At 38.6% G+C, this 22,311-nt stretch overlaps 1 protein-coding gene across 2 annotated transcripts in view; it reads left to right on the top strand.

Moving 5' to 3' along the window:
- Positions 1–914: 914 nt before the first annotated feature.
- The window catches only part of DPP6 (dipeptidyl peptidase like 6), a 936,540-nt gene continuing 915,143 nt past the window's right edge, over positions 915–22,311 (top strand). Inside the window, exon 1 of one of the 2 annotated variants that reach the window (XM_075212137.1) lies at positions 915–1,465. Coding sequence is in view for 1 of the 2 variants with exons in the window: in XM_075212136.1 (XP_075068237.1) it covers positions 1,415–1,465 (51 nt within the window). In the remaining variant the exon portion in view is untranslated. The remainder of the gene's footprint in view (positions 1,466–22,311) is intronic. The other variant, XM_075212136.1, reaches the window with a different exon arrangement.

The following is a 22,311-nucleotide window of genomic DNA, read 5'->3' as shown; positions in this document are numbered from 1 at the left end:
GGAGAGCCATAAAATGAATATTGTACGTATACTTTCATACATTCACAACACTGCATATACAGTATAAAAAGTCAGTTTTCACAGAAATACATACAATGTCATCTCTTTTGCAGGACTGCAAAAAAATATTGCTTCTGCCTTTTATAGATGTGAAAATGATTCCACTGCACCTTTCATAACTCTTCTCCTAAAAGGCAGAAACTTTCATCTCAAACATTTAAACTTCAGACATCGAAAATCTACATAACATTGTATTGCTCCAATCTGCAGAACATCTCAATACTGCATATACTGAGCTGCTGCGGAAACTCTAAAGCTCCTATTTTACCTCGTTTATAATCTACCTAATATACCCTGAACGACAGCTGCAGGCATCTATCTACGTTTAGATCTCTCTGAATGGTTGAGCATTAGAACCATAATGACAGGACCCTGCAATATATCCCATCATTTAAAGTCCCCAACAAAGGTCCCCTTTGCTGCTTTATTCTCTCTCTCTCAGGATATACTGCTAGATCCCACACTGATACCCCTTATCCTGCATCATTTACAGTATAATCCAGCTACATCATAGGCATCCCTGCTGCACTCCCCAGCAGCCAATCACAGCTCGCCTTCCACAAGCCGGCTTCAGAGGCGCGCTGCTACCAGGGCTCGAAGGACAGAACACGTCGATTGGCTGCGAGCTGAAAAGAGGGGGCGGGGTTATAGTTACCGACCCCTCAGTTTAACTCCAACCACCTTTGTCAGGGGAGAGAACCTCCACCTGACAGCAGTGTGCTTGGCGCCGTGCGCGTCTATAGCACAGCTACTGAGCGTATATGCACAGCACTGTGCTGAAGGAGCGCCACTGACTGGCCCTCCTCGTATATTAAATGTAACAATACAATCTGCAGCGTGTGCAGACATCAGCTTCTTGTCACATCGATTACACTGAATAAAGCCGATAACTAGATGTATCCGGGGAGTGTGTAAGAAATGATCATTGTAACGCGACAGTACAAATAACATCATCCCCACAGTGCCCACTCTCTCCCACACCCTGTCACTGTTGTGGCTCCACTCCCTGTCAGCGGCTGGCACGTCTCTGCCTGGGACTCCACGCACATCCCACCCGCAGGGGGACAAGTGTCAGTCAACGCTAGCTGTCTTCCACGTCGCGCGTGTTCTCTGTTTACCCCACGTCACACACACACACACGGAAGAACTGAATCCCAATCAGGGTGCTAACTAACAACAAAAAAAAAAAAAAAACACCCTCCCATTCAAAAGGAAAAAAAAAAAAAAACCCACAGAGGAAAGGAGGGGGGAGGCAGACACCCAATGCCAAGGCACAGAGATGTGAAATAAACAGGGATTTTCTAAACTCATCAAAGCGAATGGATTGAGAGAGCGACACGGACACGCCGCCAACATGAAGGAGAAGCCGATGATTAAAACTGCTAAAATGCAGGGGAACGTGATGGTGAGTGGCTGCCGGGGCGTGGGGCCAGGCTAGGAGCACACAGCAGGCTCACCCCCCTCAGGGCAATAAGCCCAGCCATAGGGGGCAAGTAGTAGCCCACAAGTTTTAGGCTGGCTTCTACATGGGTGGTGTTTAATGTTGCTTTCATGTGTTTATTTCACGCTTGGGCACCTGTTCCCCGTGGGCACCACCCGGGGCAGCACTAGGCATTGTACCAGCTGAGCTAGCTGGTGATAGGCATCAGTAGTACATCATGTAATCATGATCAGTGGCCAGAGAGAAGGGATTATGGATTATCTCGGTGGATAGTTCAGTCTTGACCGCCGATGTTAGATTTGTTTATTGGATTACACAACAATGATGCTGCCACAAAAAGAGTTTTATTTTATTTTTATTTTGTGATGAAAAGGTTAATTTGTTCCCAGTTATTGTAGTATTGTATAAATGCTCATGCAAAGTATTATTCTGTGTTTCCTATCAAAAAAAAATATATAAGCATTCATGTATGGCGTGGCGCTGGCAAAACTTTATGACTCGCACTTTCTTTTGGATTTGTAAAATATTACTAATCATTTATGGAACCTCCCTGTAGTGTAATGCATTACAATGCTCACCATTGCTAGCTCCAGCTATGTCCCGAGAGACCTATTCATCTCATCAGACTAGTCTATCTCTTCTCATAAATGATGCAAAGAGCAATTGATTTATGTTCAAACAGCATAGTATCTGCAATTTACTGCATATTTAGAATGGTCACTGGAGCCCATTGTACAATTTGCATAAGTTATGAACTATAGCGTAATGTCACTCCAGAAGTAATGCAGACTGTCTTCATTACAGGGTTTAAACATTGCCCTGATTGTTACTGGTCTTCAGCACAAAAGGGGTTTCTATATTTGCAAGTTTAAAAGTACTTAGTTTACTTTGCATTGTTGTGATAAATGTATTGTGTTTTCAAAATATAGTAACGACTGGTGTTGGCTTTTAACTTGAAGCATACGATCTGTTGTTGTATTGACCTGTTTATGATTCTATGATATGTTTGTTTAAATTGGCCCAGTAACTGGCATGCTTAATAATGGAAATTTGCCCACTTAGGCAAGTGTGAGATTTCAATTTTTGCACCATGGTTAAGAAGCCAAAAAGGTTAGTGCAGTACAGTGGGTTTCAAAAAGACATTTTGTGACTAGTATTTATCTTTACCTACAACTTCTGGCAAAGGAACTGTTTGCATGTTATTACATTGTAAGAAGAAAACAATAGTGGATATTCATTATATCTGTGTTATTTGTAAATATTTGTGGGTTGTTGTGTTTGTGTGTTATTCTGGAAAGGTTTTATGCTATGCCTTTTAATTTTTTTTTTCCATCACGCAACAATTGTCTAATTTTGTACATAGGGTGCAATTTGTATTTTATATTCCGTTGTGTTGAGTTATTGTATATGAATGAATATTTACTTTATAGTTATTATTTTTGTAAATACAGATAAAATATATTGGAATACATAAAAAAATATATTTGGTTTGTTATTTAGTGTTTAAATTATACTGTTATTTGCAAAAAAAAATTAAACTCAATCAGTAGGACACACTCTGTGACCCAGTTACCTAGAAAACCTAATACTTTAGTTTTATTTAGCTTTTCCTGATTTTCTGTGTTCATAAAACAGTAGGTTTTATTTTGAGATTGACATGCTAGATACTGTTTTGGTAGTGCAATGATTAAGAGACAATACTTTTTTTCTGTGTATTTGCTACATTATAACTGGTTGTTATTTAAGTATTAAAACTGAAAATAATCTTTAAATACAAAATATTAAATACAAATATTGTACCAATTCAGGGGTTCTTATTCTGCTGACCAGGACAGCAAACATGGGCACATATAGCTATTATTTAAGGTACTCTATCTGGAAAATGTTTGTGTACTATAAAGTAATTCGTTCTGATATGATGTTGTTATTGTTATTATGTTAAATGTCTCTGATATGATGTTATTGTTATTGTGTTGAACACATATCTAATTTCTAGTAGTTCATTTTTAATACAATAATGCAGTTAAAGGGATTTTCCACCTTCAGATGACATTATTCTGTTTGCTTGTACATGCCCATGAAGCTTTTACTAAATACCTGGCATTATCTTTCTTGCCACCCTCTGTCATTTTCAGCCATGTATTTATATCATTGACAGAGTTTCATTTTGTTTCCATGGGTTACGAGACAAAGCTGCACCTGGATACAACTTTATTCAATGTGGACAGCACAACAGAACTTGTAGTAAATTCTGGGCACTAGAAATAAACAAGTGTACATTTTCCTGTAAATCAGTGATGGTTAATAGGCGGCCCGAGGGCCTCATGCAGAAGGTCAGAGGGCTGTTCCATGTAGCCCCTGAAGTGTATCCGGTTGCCTGTCACTGATGTAAATACTTGGCTAAAAAGCACAGAGGTAACTCAGAAATGTAAAGTAATGTACTTAGTAAAAGTTGCAGAAGATCATATAAAGCCAGTAAATTAGACAGATGTGAAGGGAACTTGTAGCCAATAGAAGATGGACATCCTCATTAACTAGCAGCCAGAAGTAACGTAATTAAAAGTGAAATACACTATTAATCCAACATTGCACGGCGTGTTTTGAAGACAACTCCCATGCAATATGGGTCCCAGGCCAATATGGTTGAGAATCCCACCGTTAATCAGTGAGCCAGTATGTTACTTTGATTTATACCCTCTGCTGCGTACACCAGTATGACAGGTATTCCCAGTAGGTATTTCATTACCACTGATGAATAATGGCATTGCTTGATAGAGAGCATTACTCTGAAATGTCAGCTCAACTTCAGAATTCCTAGTTATCCAGCATGAAAATCAAATACCTTGAGCTCACTGCAATTTTTTGGGGAAGAATTCATCAACATTCAAACGTTGAACAGTATCCGATCTAACTTCTGTATCTCCGGCTGAGAAGTCCATTGGGATGGATATACAGAATAATATGTGATTTGTATTGACACACACATTTACTTACAGGTAGCACTGTATCTTTAAGCAATATATTCAGCATCTGTCACCTCACTTAGGAAGGCTGATTTCCCTTTGGAATTCAATTCTGTATTATCATCAAAGTGTATTACTTCATGGCTTCAATCTTATATATTATTTTTTTGTTTATCTTACAAAAAAAATTCTGCCTTGAAACTCATTTCAAGAAAATATTCTATCTGGCTGTTTTGAGGATTCATACCTGAGGGATTCATTAGGTTATTCAAGTTCTTTTATTTGTAGAACCAAAGTTATTTCTCCTTCAGCTTCAGTACTGGAAAAGAACCATTTGTGAAAGTCACTTGGGTGCAGAAGCCAGGCCATCAACTGAAGGAGTATATTACATTTACTAACCGAGAATGGCACAAAAGGGAATATAGTACTTGCGTTTCCAGGCAGGAAACTTTCTTACTTAAGCTGGGTACACACCTATGCAATCTTACTTCAGATACAGTTTCTGTAACGATATCACCGATGGGCATGCCGATTCATGCATATACACCAGTGTTGGCTAACCTGTGACACTCCAGATGTTTGTGAAACTACAAGTACCAGCATGCTTTGCCCATATATTGCAGCTTATTGCTGGAAGGGTATGCTGGGACTTGTAGTTTCACAACACCTGGAGTGTCACAGGTTAGCCAACACTGATATACACCTATACAATTTACCTTCAGACCTGTGATACTCATGACCATCTGCTTACAAGATCATGACTCTGTACACTCTACAGATACCTACTTACACTGCTGGACGTGAGTGCGTACACACTTTCACATTTGTCTGACATCGTTTCATCATCAATCGTGATTTTTAGGAAGTTTATTAAACCAAATCAACAGATGCCATGTGCCTTGGTATGATAAATCAGGGGAGTGTACACTCTTGCAATATCTGACCAAACAGTCACTTATCGATTTAAAATGACACCTAGCAATTCACTAGAAACCAGTTACATTTGTGCCTCAGTGGTGCTGCTGACTCCTAGTAAATTTATGTATTCTTAGGGCTGTTAGCTAAGTCTGCAATAGACCTCATTTACGATGTGCCCAATGGCCAAGAGGTGAAATCCTTGTTGGTGCTGTGTACCCCGACTTCTACATGTATATCATATCTACATGACATTTCTATTTTACCTAATGTAGGGCGCAGAAGATAATTTAGTTGCTGAATGTATTAGTACTTAGGAAGCTTAGTTTACATTGTTTCAGGCCTATGATCTCATGTACATAGAGATAACATAATACAGATGTTGTGTGTTCATAGCTATTTGCATCTAAGATCATCCAAAGGCTGACGTGAATTCCTTTGCATGTGATAATTCCTACATTAATCTTTCACTTTTAATTGTATTGTAATTGTATCAGTTTACTGCTCAGATGTCAATTTAGTCGCACAATCTCAAGACATTAATCTTATAACAGAGACTACGCGTTTCTGCACATTGTTTCCTGTGTGCTCTGCCACAAACTCGAATTTGCAATCTGGAATTATTTATTTTCATATTTTAATATTTGTTTTGTCTAAATTGGTGTATTTATTTCATTGTATTCTAGATTATAGCCTGTGATGTATTCCTGAACTATGCCAAATGCTACATAACGACTGGTACTACATAAATAAACATGTAAAAAGATAAGAAAATATCCCAATTATGTTCTTTTGTTTCTTAGGGGGTTAATTATAAACAATCATTGTTGTCAAACGAGAAAATTGCTATTGGCAGTTCCCATAAACTTAAACTCTCATTAAATAACATAATGCTACGTTTTTGGTGAGTGAATGATTGACCCACAGTCAATTGTGCAGGCAAGGGAATAGACAATACATGTTATTTACCAAACAGCAACTCGTAAGATCTAAATTTTTTTGGATCACTCTGGTTCAAGGAAGACTAATGACAACAAATGTCTGCTTACAATGGGTTACTATCATAGTTGCCAACATTGGCAGCTTGTGTCCCGGGGGGCAAGTGGGTGTGTGGGGGCGGGGCTCGAAGAATCGTGCCATTAGCTCAGCCCCCAAAGCTGTCACCACCGTTTTCGACCAATAAAACTAGGGCACGGGGCCACAATGACGCGTCCATGATGTCAATAAGCCCCGCCCCCTCCATTTACTTTCAACAGCCGGGCAGGAATCGGGAGAATTGTCCTCTCACCCAGGAGTCCGGGAGACTGACCCAGATTTCGGGAGTCTCCCGGATATTCCGAGAGAGTTGGCAAGTATGGTTACTCTACTGTGCAAGTTTGCACCAATATTGGTAAATAACTAACATCCAATGTATAATACTTGGGTGTGGGCTGATCGCTTCACAGCAAGGAAAGGCTGGGCTGGGGGGGAGGGCAGGGGGACATCTGCCCCCAGGACCGGTCCCATAGTGGGCTACCTTAGGCTGGGTCATTGGGAAACCTGCATTTTTTTTTTTCCTGTTAAAATTTTCCTAATAGGCTCCTGAGTGGAGACTTGCCCCCCAGGCTCAAATTTGCCAGCCCTCCTCTGCTTCACGGTGTGGTTTACAGTACGGGCCATTTACACTGCAGGATGGCATACTGGGTGAATACTTCACAGAGCATAGACAGAATGAAATACTGCAATCTGCGTCTATGCTCTATCCACCCTGTGTTGCTTCGAGTGGCTCTGTGAATGGGCCAACATTGACCATGTGATCCATTGTTAAAGTGGTGTTATAATTGCATTCTGTTCCATTCACCGTAGATTGGATTGATTGGAGATGTGCGCATGTACCCTAAAGAAGCGAAGCATACTTTATACTTTTTCCCATGATCTGGTATCCGTGCTTGTGATATGCTGAGCAGGAAGTCTATAATACTGACTGTTGTGAAAACATGTACTAGAGTATGGAGCTTCCACCATTCATGTTTCATGCAGAATGCTGTCTTCATGGATTATCATCATCATCATCATCATCATTTATTTATATAGCGCCACTAATTCCGCAGCGCTGTACAGAGAACTCATTCACATCAGTCCCTGCCCCATTGGAGCTTACAGTCTAAATTCCCTACTATAGACACACTCACACACAGAGACAGACAGACAGAGAGGGAGAGACTAGGGTCAATTTTTTTTTTTTTTTTGATTGCAGCCAATTACCCTACCAGTATGTTTTTGGAGTGTGGGAGGAAACCGGAGCACCCGGAGGAAACCCACGCAAACACAGGGAGAACATACAAACTCCACACAGATAAGGCCATGGTCGGGAATCGAACTCATGACCCCAGTGCTGTGAGGCAGACGTGCTAACCACTAGGCCACTAATGCCACTGGGCATTAGATTTTCTATAATGCCCACCCAGCACATTGCAGCATCACAGATACAGAAATGTACAGAGGCTGTAAAATATCCTGTTATTTAGTGTAAATATTTCTTTATTCATCTGTATGCATTACAAGCCCTAGAGATTTTACAATTTACAATCACTTTTTTAGTCAACACTGAAAAAAAGTTATTACAAACTTTAAAATAAATGACTCATCGATAGAATCCATTAATAACTAAAGGTCCATAAAATCCATTCTGTTTTATCAACCAAAGCAGCATTTTTTTCCCCATTTCTTATTTTGTATCATTATGTTCCAATTGTCCTGGTCTGTAAAACACTTGATAATGATAAATTGTCCTTTCATTTGTTACTTTCAAGATTCGGTCTAAAAAGTGTTTGTTAATCTGTTTTTGGGCCCTTCAAGTTATCTTCAATAAAGAAGCTATTACGTACATTTACAAGTACACACTCTGGTAATGTTTCAGTAACGTATCAGACTGGAAAATATTTGATATGCACAAACCAATTCTACGGCCAATGTGTTGTTTCAGCTGTGTGGGATGGAAACGTCAACCGTTCAGATGTCAACCAGGCTGGTAGAAACCGTGGTCAGAGGGTGACAGCGTTCTGACACAGTCTGCGGGCCATTGTCCAACTAATAGGATTTAGACTGAGCCCTCGGAACACTAAGGCGGCCTATTCAGTTCTAAAATGACTGATAACAGAGATTTAATACTTTGTATTTAAATTTCCCTTTTGTGAATTTTTTGTATTTACATTTACTTCAGTGCAGGGAAACTGACATAAACACTCTGGAGTCTAGAATTTTATTGGGTATATTTACTAAACTGCAGGTTTGAAAAAGTAGAGATGTTGGCTAAAGCAACTGATCAGGTTCTAGTTATCATTTATGTAGTACATTCTACAAATTGACAGCTAAAATCTGATTGGCTGTTATAGGCAACATCTACACTTTTTCAAATCCACAGTTTAGAGAATAAAACCCTAAGACTTCACTTGAATAATACAAAAGTTTGCTAACATATATAGCACCATTCTAAATTTGGGATTGGTATATATGGTTTCATAAGTTTATTTACAACAGGACTTCAAAATGTACAAACAGTACAATCATTAATATACTGTGTTCTTAGTACTCATTTTGTATGGTGTTTGTGCTTTTCTCTTTTCTTCATCTGTCCGATGTGATGGCAATAGCTTTCTGCTCTGGGGAATTGGATTCCCATTTATGGAATGCCTACTATATTTCATTCTATGTCATTAGTCGGGTAACCAGTGGATACACACTATTATATAGTGTATCTGACAACCTAAAGTGTCTAGACATTGGTTTCAGATGTGTAAAGTGACCTGTATGACTTAATTTAGAGTTAGTGCACCCGTTGCATAGTTTTTACATCAGTATTTTGAGTTCAACATATTTTAAGATATGTGCTGCTTAAAATAAAGCACATAGTCATCATCTTCAACATGTAAACTTATAAGTAAAATATGAAAATATGTACTTCCTAAAAGGCACATCCAGGTATATGTGTTACCCACAATAGGCAGCATGTCTAAGGTACGTGCTTAGCTTACATGTAAACATACTTATCGTACTGCACTTGCATGTAAATGCCACCAATTCTCCTCTCCAGGAGCAAGGGGCCGCAAATGCAATATAGGTGTAATTAATAATGAACGTGTGTAGTGCGAAAAGTTTTCCCAATCACATTGTTATAACACACAAAATCACTTCTGGTTATCTCTAAATAATGTCCTTAGGGACTATATAAGCGAAACATCTAAAGTCCACAAAAGATAGCCTTCTACTATAATACACGTAGATTTTTAAGATTATTTTTCCTCTTTCAGTATTGCACTTCTCCATTCATAGCTATGAGGTTGTGCTAATTGATCTACAAAGTTTCCTTTAACATGATTAATAAATTAGTTATAAGTGTTTAATAACATTCATCTGCAGTCTTCATCTTTTAAGTATATCTGAAGGTCTCTTATAGCCGCAGCAAGCAATAAATCAATAACATTATGTTGTAATCATCATAATTCATCAGAATTCTCTTTTCTCTTAAGGTGTATTCTACAATTATTAATCAAAGTAGTGATTAAATTATAAAAATGTCATTTTATTCAAATGATTAAAGGATTGTTTGATCGACACATTATTTTCCATGTTTAATTTTTTCAAAGTAGCTCTAAGCAAGGGAATCTGCTGACTATATGATAATACAGTAATATTATATGTCTGACACGTCTGATTTTATCAAATGATGAAAGGATTTCATTGTAAAGGTATTAGTGAAATATTTTATACATAAAGTGGAAGGAAATTCCCACTCATATATTTTGGTCAAATTTAATTGGACAGAGAGCTTTATTTCTTTAAATATCTACAATGTTGAGTACATTAGATAGCCACACATTGCATTTTTAATTTCCATACATTTTTGAATCCTCCCATTCGGATTGGTGTAAACCTCACCACTACTGGTCTGGCAGTTCTTGGGCCTGAACATACAAGTTTTTATTTTATTCTTTTTATTTGTATAGATTCTTAGTTTTCTTGTTCTTTTTCATGTGTTTCTTTCTCTCTTTGTTATGTTTCTACTGCAAGTATATGCTGCATAATTTGCCAGCATTTGAAAATATGTTTCAGGGACACATTGTTGCTGAGCTGATGCATCTGCGCAGGTTACATGCAAAAAACTATCCACATCTTGACTGAATTTGGTAGTGTACATGTTTGGTGGGATTGGCATCCTCATACTGGGACTGTGGCACTTGGCTGTGACATCATAGTACTCTTTGTGGGGGCACTACAGGGGCAGTAAAACCCCTAACTATTGGTGCCCTATCATCATCATCACCATTTATTTATATAGCGCCACCAATTCTGCAGCGCTGTACAGAGAACTCATTCACATCTGTCCCTGCCCCATTGGAGCTTACAGTCTAAATTCCCTAACACACACTAACTCATGGCCCCAGGCAGAAGTGCTGTCCACTAAGCCATCATGCTGCCCTGTGCTCTAGCTAATCTCCTAGATCAGGGTTTCCCAAACCCAGTCCTCAGGGCTCCCTAACAGTGCAGGTTTTTCCATATCTCCTTGCTGAAGCACAGGTGTGTTCATTACTGACTGACACATTGGGGGGTATTCAATTGTTTGCGAGACGCGATAAAATTTTGCGCTCGAAAAAGAATAAAATTTCCGTGCTCGTTTCTTGCCATTGGAGCGCTCGTTTTAAAAACAATCTTGCTCAATGCAAATGTTTTTTTGCATCCTCCGCCTCGCGCTCTACTATTGGTCCTAGCGAGTTTGAAATCTAGGGAGTGGTTTAGGCAGCCAGTTCAGTATTAAAAAGTAATGCAGCCATCAGCAAACTGTCATTTGCTGATAGCTGTTGGCTGACTTGGTTGGTGACTGCTGTGGCTTGTGACTCCTGAGGCTTTTGACTCCTGACTGCTCTCCATTGCTCTAATCTTCGAAATTGGATTAGTGAGTTGACTCTACACTGCACTATACACAAAACTAACTTTTATAAAAAAGTACATTTTAATATATTTTTTTCAATACTGACCAATACACACAACAATACACTACAGACATACCACACTTAATTGTAACAGATCCACAGGTGGTCCTAATTATGTCACATGTGATCCGGAAAACATGCACTGTTGGGGAGCCCTGAGGACTGGGTTTGGGAAACCCTGTCCTAGATTAATGATAACGCCCGGCCCTGCATGTGAGACATAGAGATATATTTACTAAACTGCAGGTTTGAAAAATGGAGATGTTGCCTATAGCAACCAATCAGATTCTAGTTATCATTTATTTAGTACATTCTACAAAATAACAGCTAAAATCTGATTGGTTGCTATAGGCAACATCTCCACCCTTTCAAACCCGCAGTTTAGTAAATATAACCCATGGTGGTAAAACCGAACATACTGCTATTTATATGCTGGAGTTATGTGTTTTGAATACCATTATATAGGTGATGCCCTCTTATAGCTGACAATCATTGATTTTGCTATTGATGTATGTGAAGTTTAATTAAGGTTTAAAGCCTTGGCACTTCAATTGGTACTTGCCCCACATGTCTTCCATAGAGCCCCCAAGCAGTACATTTTGGGTGCAGTTGTATTGCCCAAGTGGTGGGTCTCTGTGCATGATTGTACTCAGAATCTCTTGTCCCAGGCATTCTGCCCCATCTGTACAATAATGTGAGCACTCCAGTCTCACTTGCCCAAACCTTTCCAGTCAATAGAGCAGAAGGATGAAGTCCTGTAGTAGTTATAATAGCATACACACATTACAGCAAAAGTGACATAAAGCCCTGCAGGGCTGTGAGACCAGGGGCAGTTCAGTTCATTGCAACGGGGGAGGGGGTTCAATAACTTTTTCTTTTTTTTACTGATCCTTTGTAGCTCATTGTGTAAACCATGTGTACTGCTTGCGGTTTACCAGAAAATGTCAAAGTCTCAAAATTGAATAAACTCTTTTTTTAATACATAAGGGTTTTGCAATAATAATTGGAAAACAATTCTCATAGAACTCAAGAGAAAGAAAATAGTTGACTTATTCCATTAATTCAATATCCTTTTGACCAGTAACACATTCCACTTTTATAGAACAATGTTACAATAGAATGTATAAGCATAAACTTTAGTGCCTTCTATTATCTTTTTAGAATTGAGATTCCATAAACCTGAGTATTCATTACAGCTTGGTTAGTATTTGGTTTATGCTCTATTCAAATTGAACATTGCCTGTGAAAACATTTACATCTCATGTCACACAAATGTCTTTTTCTCTCGCTACGAAAACACAGTGATACAAAGTTAGACTTTTCTATGACCACTAGTAAAACTTTTAGTAAAAAAGTAAAGTCTCTGTACCTTGACACCAATGATCACTAAGATATTCAATGTCTCTTGCACATGCATCAGAAGTCTGTCCCACCTTGTACAGTTATTTAAGGGCCAAGTAATCAATATGCCTCCCATACTCAAAACTATATTGCTGGGACAGCTGAGCGGTACTTGGCTGTTTAGACGATACTGACTTGGGGCGGTAAGGGCTACCTTACCGAATCACCGGGCCAGTCCTTGCAGATATACACGTGTGTGGCCAGGTTGCTGGATGCAGGTGTGCAGTGTAACTGGGGAAAAAACAGATTTTAGTTCCACTGAATCCAGTTTTTATCGGCAGTAGAACTATTTGCCCGTTGATAAATATACCTACATACCCATCATTCACAATGCTGAAATAAAGACTCATCTGACAAGTTCAAACTTTCATAAAGTCTTATTGTGTTGATCCAGATTGGATAAAGTCACTAGATCAATCACCATAATTTCCTCTGCTAATTATAGCTATATGCACAGGACCTGAATCATCTTCCGACATAAGTCCATTTGCGTGGCATATCTTGTATGAAATAGCTCTGCACATGCGCCAGAACGGGCCAATAAACACAATTACATGTAATTCATGTACAAACATAAATGACACTTACAATGAGGGTGGGATGGGACAGACGGATGTAGGCTATATACAGCGAGGATGTGCTAAAGCAGATGCTGGCGATCAAGTTCTGGCTTTCTCTTAGGTACGTGTTTCTTCAGCAGTAACATTTGCACCAGCTACAGGGCAGGTGTAAATGCCGATTGATAGTGATGACTGGCATCGCCTTATGTATTACAAACTACACATATGCATGCCACTAGATGGCACAGAGCATGTTTTATTTTTTTAAACATCTTTATTGATAATTATATGCATGTTTGTATCCTGCAGTCTGTGCTGCCTGTCCACATACCACAAGGAACATTTAGGCAGTGTGCTTCTACTCAGATTTAAATGGAAATGTATCTTGAGATCTGCTTGTATATGACAATGGACGTATGAGCGCACAAGTACAATCCCTACCTGTGCTATGATTAGCAACTGGCACCCAGCATCCATTGTATGGACTTTAATATTAAAAGTTCATTAGCCAAGTCTGTATATTTTTCCGAGGTGATTAAGCCTAGTATCTCTATCCTGTTTTTATAATTCAGTTTTTCACTCCATTCATTAATAAAGTTGTCATCTCCAAATCCTTTTACTTCTCCTATATCCATCTTGGTGAGTTACCCAAAACAGTATCCCATATTCAAGGTCTTGTGGTAAATGTACCAAATAGAGATTTTTGCAAATCGCCTATACCTGGCGAGTTTGCATGGTAAATTTAAAGCGGCAATAGCTTTAAAGGGAAGTTTTGCCTTTTAAACCCATTGGCGGTTTAAATTTACCATGCAAAGTCACTGGATATAGGCGATTTGCAAAAATCTCTATTTGATACATTTACCCCCTATTCTATCTAGTGACCTATAAATTGGTAATACTATGTTTTCACCACATGTATTTAGTCCTGGTTTTATGCACCTCAGGGTTCTGGAGCCGCTGCATGGAACAATCCACATCCACAGAGATCCTCAGCAATGCATAATGAAAAAAATATATAAGTAATCCTATATTGCAGGCTGCTGGAGTGAAATGTATGCCTGATAAATGTCTCATATTACGCATGTCCGTGTCTGTGTCTATATATCCTGGATTAAAACTGTTTATATTAGTGCAAGGTGTATTACTGCTAACTAGCAAAACTGTATATTTGCTAAATCCTAAGCAATCTGGGAAATATTTGAAGTAGACAGAGAATGGATGTTAACATTTTTGCTGAGAGGAGGATGTTAGAATTATGTTTATCTTACAGGGATATTATGCTAAAACATAGCAGGGCTAGTAAAGCCACTATTTGACATTACTATGTATCAAATACTGTGTCTTACTGAGCTGAATAATAAGTAAAAAATGACTGTAGTCTTCGTACTTCACTAAATCTGCATTTCACACCCTTCCATTTCCTGGGGGAAGTTTGTTTTTCTATCTTACTTTACTCTGAGTGACAATGACATACCTATGAACTTGCTCTGTAGACAAGTACTGAGTAGATCAGCCTATTCATACATATAGGGTAGAGTCTGTGATGTCACAGCTGCTTAAATAACTGAAATTCCATTTGGATTTGTATGAGGTACCATTAAAACACTCGCAAAGATGCTTTAGAGAAGGTTTATTGAAAAGTTTTTATATGGTAAACCATGATAAGGATTCTACAATGTTCTATGATGTTATCAGTATGGTCACTGTTCCATAGAAGTGATGACTGATGTTTAATTTAATCTCAGAAGCAGGATGACAGATCACTATACTGTTAGTAAGGGCAAATATGCAGTAAAATTAAAGGGAGCGTTCACTACAAATACCCCCATTATACAATTTGAACTACAGATGTGTTGCGTGAATATTCGTTTGATTGCCTCTCTTATAGTAAAACTTGTGCCAGCAAATGGAGAAGCAAATTAAAAAAAAAAACAACAAACTTCAAAGTGCTGCCTAGTATTGCTTTTGTCAACCCCCTCTCCTGCCCCCTTCCCCCCTCTGTAAATTTTTTTCCCTTCTTATAAAATACTGCTCATTCATGCCTTAAATAAGTTACAAAAGTAAATAATTGTTAAATATATAGGTTCAGGCGCATTTTCACCGGTAGTACGGTAAAAGCATACGCTGATTTTTGCTCACACCTCTATGGGGTATGAACAAAAACCAGCGGATATTTCACTAAAAAAAATGCACAAAGTGCCGACGCTATTGAATCTTCCCCATAGGAAGCAATAATGTGAGTGAGTTCACAAGCAGATAAACCGTGAGATCTGGGGGCGATTAGTGCTCCCCTAGAGCTGCTCTCTGCAATTAACAGGGTGCATTGCTTTTAGGTAAATAGTTGGCAACTCTGTTGGCAGACATATGCCGGGGCAAATTCAATTGGGGTGGGTCAATCTGGCTTGCAAATCATGTGCTCTGAAATCGTTCACTGCTGGAAAATAATGTACTTTCCGTCAATTAAGGGATTGTGGGTTATGGGTGAATGGACGTGTGGTAGTGGATTGGATTCCCTGCATGCACTGTAGTAGTGAGATAAATGAGACCGGTAGGAAGACTAAGGAGGGAATTACACAAAAAGTGGGAAATTACAATGAGAGATAGAGATTAATTGGTACTATATTTGATTGCAAACATGTCAAAAAGATGTATTTTTGTTACAAGGTGAATATATTGGTAACACCCCCCCCCCCCCCCCCCACCCAAGACAAAAAGTGAAGATCTGCCCATGATATGGAGAGACGAGAGATAGAAATAGAGTAGATATTGTTGTTTAATTCTGGCGTGGTGACAACTTGCTGTAGGTTTTAATAAAACAGCCTGATCAAAGAGAATATGAATTATATTGAGTAGTATACAAATAATAAAAAATATTATGCAATTTGTTATTTATTGGAAAGATTACTGTTTTGTAATAGGTGTAAAAACTATTCCCCATTCATCTGGGAGAGGGGCTGTATTGTAGTGATATGATAAATATATCGCAAAATCATAAACTCAGAAAGTGACACTTGGCTGTGCATGGAGTTACACTGATGTATGCTTATACTACAGATCACTTTATTATATTTATATGTTCAGAAATATATGGATGGCAAATAGATAATATTTCTTCTACTTGTAAGTGCCAACATTCTGTGTGTTTTTTTCTTTATTTTCTTTATTTTATTCAAATAATCAATAACAGAAAACTTGTGGCATCTTCATCAATGTATTTGTTACCAATGTATCAGGTGTTCTTTTGTCTGATACCAGAATGAATCATGTTATATGGATTGTTCAGCTTCTGTTCCATGTTCTGGGTTTCACTCGTTCAGTAGTTCAGTTACAATATAACAAAAATGTAGCAATAAGTAGAGATAAAACACATAAAAGCTATTTTAAGGCACCACTCTTAGTACTTTGGCCTGGTTTGTTCAGGGAGCGAAAGTGAGAATATATTTCTACTGAAAAAAATGATAGAAGCCTCTTCTTGCACTTTGAAGGGATGAAATACAGGCTGCTTTAACAAAATGCAGCTTTTTGATACTTTAATCAAAGACATCATTTTCTATTTTTATTGATTCTGAAAATAAATTCAGCGTTTGGTGAGGACAGGACTAGTCCTGAGTAGCAGTGCCTGTATTGATTACTACATTGCGTCTAGACTCTTTGTTGAATCCATGTTAAGTTAATTTGTTGTTGTGTCTTTTGTTTTGTCTAATGTAGTTAGAGTGATTTACATAGCTGTGTTAGATAAACACTTTATGGAGGACACCATTAATGAGTTGGTTTGTATGGGCTGTCCTGCAACCTTAACTAAAAAAAATGATCTGTGAAGCTGGGTACACACTACACTGTTTTCATCCAATAATCGGCTCAAACAGCCGACATACGACCGCTTGTTTAAAAGTCGGGTCAGTGTGTGTAGTGACACGATGGTCGAAAGTCTGCCCAAATGGACGATTATCGCCTCATTTGGTTGGTCGTACCGTTTAATATTTTCGTTCCAATCTCGTTTCCGCTGTGTAGTGTGTATAAACTTCCGACTGATCCACAACAGTGAGTATGAAATTACAGTCATTGCTCACCACAACATGGCTGTAAAAAGTCGCTATAGGGACGTCCGCTCTTCCCTTTATCTTCCTAAACAAGGCTAGTGTGTATGCAGTCCATGGACCGAGCGATCGGATCATCGATCGCATGTAAAATCGCTCTGCATAAAGAGTTGGTCGAAATTTCTGTAATGTGTACCCAGCTTAATTCTGGCTTCTTTCAGTCATGTTCACATGTGCCCACTTGTTACAGGCATCGGAGAGAATATAAATCAGGTTAATTTGGGGAAGATTTATCATCCCTCTAAAAAGTAAAAGTGGAGATGTTGTCCATAGCAACCAATCAGCTATGAGCTATCATTAATCTAGTACATTTTAGAAAATGACAGCTGGAATCTGATTGGTTGCAAATGGGCACCTCCAATTTTTGCTTTTTTAGAAGGTGTGATAAATCTACTCCCTCTTTAACTAATTTTTAGATCTCCAAAGATTACAGTGAGGTCTGTATTTCCCAATTATTGGTCACTTATTTTCTCAGAACTTTTCATTGTTCTCTTACTATAATCCTACTACAAAGGGATGAGGATAATAATCTCCGACCAAATGCCAAATAAAATGAAACCTTATGACAAGAGAGACCATAAGCCGAATGCACTTAAACTCATGTGGCTTGTGCGAGTATCATTTGGTTTGTGTGAGAGTCTGCTGCTTTCCCAGCCAATTATATCCACAGGGAGGGCTTTAGGATTCACTATATATACCCCCCAGTGGATGCTGGGTCTCTGTTTGCTACACTGAATACGCCCTTCATGTGTAACTGTTTTATTGCATGCTTGTCGGCGTTAACAAAACTTTTACTCCCTATTACAGATGAGGCACAGTAGACAGGAGAGCATTGCAATCATCAGCTAATTCATACGGTGCTTCTGCTGATGGGCTGCAGGACACTGCCGGAATGCCCGGGAGACTCCCGAAATTCGGGTGGATCTCCCGGTCTCCCGGGAGAGCAGGCAAATATCCCGCAAACGGCCTCTTGCTGTAAAAATGACGCAATTTGCGTTGAATCTCGTCATTTTGGCCCTGCCACCGCAACAAAATGGCATTTGGCAGGGCCAAAATTATGCGATTAACCGCCCCTCCCTCCCCCAACCACATCCCCCTGCCTGGGATCTCCCGGAAAGACCTCTTAAAAGGTTGGCAAGTATGTGATTAGTGCCGGATGTCCATACACTGTTTGGTTTTGCTGTTAGTTGTTAACTGACTCGCATTGCTCTCTCTGCCACCTTTCTTGTTTTAATAAAACTGTGAACTTTTGCCAAATTTACATTGGTGTCTGTGTGGTTATTTATTCAATTATAGTAATAGTAAGTCTGAACATGCAAAGGATGTTGTTGTGCAATGAAAGAGAGACCTAAACACTGTGGGCCTGAGTCATTAAGGAGAGCAAAGCATAAAAAAGGAGTAATTTTGCACCTGGGCAACACCATGTTGCATTGGAGGGAGAGGTAAATATAAAATGTGGGGACCGATTTATAGTTGGGATAAGGCATTTCCTAGATTAACTGTTCATTACAGTGTAAAAATAAAGCTATAAAGTATTTGTTACATGAAAAAACAGGCAGTATATAACTTATGTGCAAAATAATAAACTAATTTGTACCCCTTGCATTGTAACACAGTTTGTCTAGGAGCAAACTTATTCCTTTTATTTTTTGCTTTGCTCTCCTTAATGACTCTGGCCCTATGAGTTTATTTAGTTTCATAGGTGCTGCTTACAGGTACATTATCATGAAAAATTTGTTTAGATTTTAATATTCTATACGTCTAAGCAGAGTATCTAGTAACAAATGCCATAGGAAGTACCACTCATTTATCTGCTTACTTGATTTAGAATATTTATGGGGAATTTGAAGTATCGCCGCGTTAAACGTATTACCGTTGTTACGGTAATATTAACCCGGCTTTCTACTCGCAGCTCGGGGAGCTGCGAGCAAAAGGCCGGCGTTAAAACTACCGTAATAACGGTATTTACGCGCACTATTACCGTAATAACACTAAGGGGGGTATCCAATTGTTGCTCCGGGTGCCGCCGGAATGAGCGCGTTAAAACTATTACCATTTATACGGTAATTACTCGCTCAATTTCAGCTCGCTGCTCAGGGAGCTGCGAGCTGAAATTGAGTGAGTAAATTACCGTATAAACGGTAATTACGCGCAATATTACGTATAAACGGTAATAGTTTTAACGCGCTCGTTCCGGCGGCGCCCGGAGCAACAATTGAATACGCCCCATATAGTGCACAGGCTGCGTTACTTTTTCAAGTAACGCGGCCAATTTAATTCCCCCCATTGTGTGTGATTGTCCACTGTCTGTACTTGTCGATCTTGGCAATATCTTTTGCTCCATTATTTCAGCCTAACTTATTGATAATACATCTACCAATTGCATTTAGTTATCCAGACCGAGTATGAATACCTAGAGATAACATCTCTGTTACAGCATTAGCTAACATTTAAGCTGATTGTTACTGCAGCACATCAGAAACAATATACTGAAACATTACTTATTTTGAAAATCATAATTGTAAATCAAAAGGAGTGATGTTTCATATTCACATGGTGAGATTGAAAAAACAGAGGTCCATCAAATCCTTCATTTCATAACTTCTAATTGCATGGGTCCAGAAGAAGGCAAACCAAAACCCCAATGTGATTATTTAGCCTCGCAGTGTAAAAATGTCTTCCTGACCCCAGAAGTGGCAATTGGATAAATTTACTGCAATGCTCGCCCCCATAATGTCATCTACTAATTGTAACTGCAGGTACCAATTCTTTTATGAATGCACACAATAAGTTTTTTAGATCAGTTAGTATGGAATTTCAGAGCTTAATCACTCTTACAGTAAAAATCCCTTCCTATGCTAATGTTGAAACTGTCTTTCTTCTTTTCAGTAATTGATTATCCCTTGTCCTCTACGTGGTCCTTGGTAAGAAAAGTTCCTTAGATAAATCTTTGTATTGACCTCAATTATATTTTTACACTTTAAATAGGCCACCTCTAAGATGCCTTTTTCCCCCCAAAATAAACAGTTTTTCTAAACTTATTTTTTAATTGTAACAGTTCCATTGGCAACATTAATTGCCTGCCAATGAACCCTTGTGCCTCCTATGACTTTCAAAATGTATTTCACTGTATTACCAAATATTGCAAATTACTAAGATTAATATTATATACAAAACAACTAGGGGTATAACTTACTAAACTGCAGGTTTGAAAAGTGGAGATATTGCCTATAGCAACCAATCAGATTCTAGTTATCATTTTATTTAGTACATTATACAAAATTACATTTATAATCTGATTGGTTGCTATCGGCAATATTTTGACTTTTTTAAACCCGCAGTTTAGTAAATATACCCCCTGAAGTACACTTTATATACTTAACAGGATGTGTCCAACATCCTCTCTTCCATGTCTTTTCATTCTGTTTCTTCATCAGGGGACGGTAATTCTAAGTCCGCTTACACGTTTGCTCTACAGAAATACACCTTGTTCACTGGTAGATTCAGTGCAAGAGACAGTGATGTCATAGCAAGTCAACTGTCTGAAGTTTCATCTTTTTAACCTCTATCAGATCTCATTAAAGCACAGTCCTAAAAATGGTTTGTCAGTTGCCTGTAATGCAGTAAGGAGGCAAATACTCTATTAAACATTACTTCAGGACTGTTCGGGTAACTCTGAATAACATATGTAACAGTTCACCTACCATATATGAATATCTCCATATTTAGTGATCCGTTAGGCTGAGCCATGGCAGAGTCTGCTCATATTACTACATAGAAACATACAGAGAAGTAAGCTCCTTATTGTAGAACAGGCTTATGCAACCTGTGCCTCTCCAGCTGTTGTGGAATACAAATCTCAGCAAGCAACAGCTGGAGAACCACAGACTGCCTTGGTGTGGGGTGCCACCATTCAGTCCCTCATTAACATTTCACTTTAAAGATTGTTCCTAGCAGAAGGTTATTTGTCAATCCAAAGTTATAGAAGGCAGCGCTGACAAAGCAGTTTAACAATTGCCAGTATTCACCATATGGTATGCTAGATAGCAGTAAATCTTTAAAACTTCATGCTATCCTGGGGATTACATCTTTAGGAATTTGACTTTTATTTATTGTTTTGATTAATTGTGTGTGTGTGTGTGTGTGTGTGTGTGTGTGTGTGTGTCACAGTACCTACTTGAACCACATTCAAAGGTATACAATTAAGAGATTAATTAACCTGCACTATGTGACCAGTTACACCTTTTTAGCTGCACATTCTGGGCCTCATTCATTAAGACACGCAGAATGAACGTATTGTGTGGTTTTTTTTTTAACACCCATAATTCAGGCATACACACCTACGTATTCGACTAGAAATGGATCTGAAGAAACATCTTGTTAAATATATGGGTCTAGGTACACTCTACTTTGACAGACACTATTCACTGCAGGTGATGTCCAATACACACGTAGAAAAAAAAGTCCCAGCAGAACGCACAGAAAAAAATATATATAATTATCGTCGCTGTTAATAATATATTAAAATTTTAAATGAAATATCTGTTTCATGTTATTTATATCTACTGTAAATAAAATGAATTTTTAAGATTGGTCCTGATTGCAAACACATGTTCTTGCATGGATACGCGTAAGGGAGGACTGGCAAATTTTAGCCCAGAGGGTAAGATTGGACTCAGCAGCCTATTTGGAACATTTTAAAAAAGAAAAAAAATGCAGGTGGCCCAATGACCCAGCCCAAGGTAGCCCACTATGGGCCCGGCCCCACTGTCCCAAAGCCCAGCCTGCCCCTGCACACGTGACTGTCATCACTATCAATCGGCACTTACACCTGACCTGTAGCTGGTGCAAGTGATACAACAGAAAAACACATATCTTAGAGATGCCCACAGCATTAATTGGGCA

This window comes from Mixophyes fleayi, chromosome 5, assembly GCF_038048845.1.
Source record: "Mixophyes fleayi isolate aMixFle1 chromosome 5, aMixFle1.hap1, whole genome shotgun sequence".
Lineage (NCBI taxonomy): Eukaryota > Metazoa > Chordata > Amphibia > Anura > Limnodynastidae > Mixophyes > Mixophyes fleayi.
Note: the sequence above shows the minus strand (reverse complement) of the source record. Positions and strands in the feature narration are given on the sequence as shown.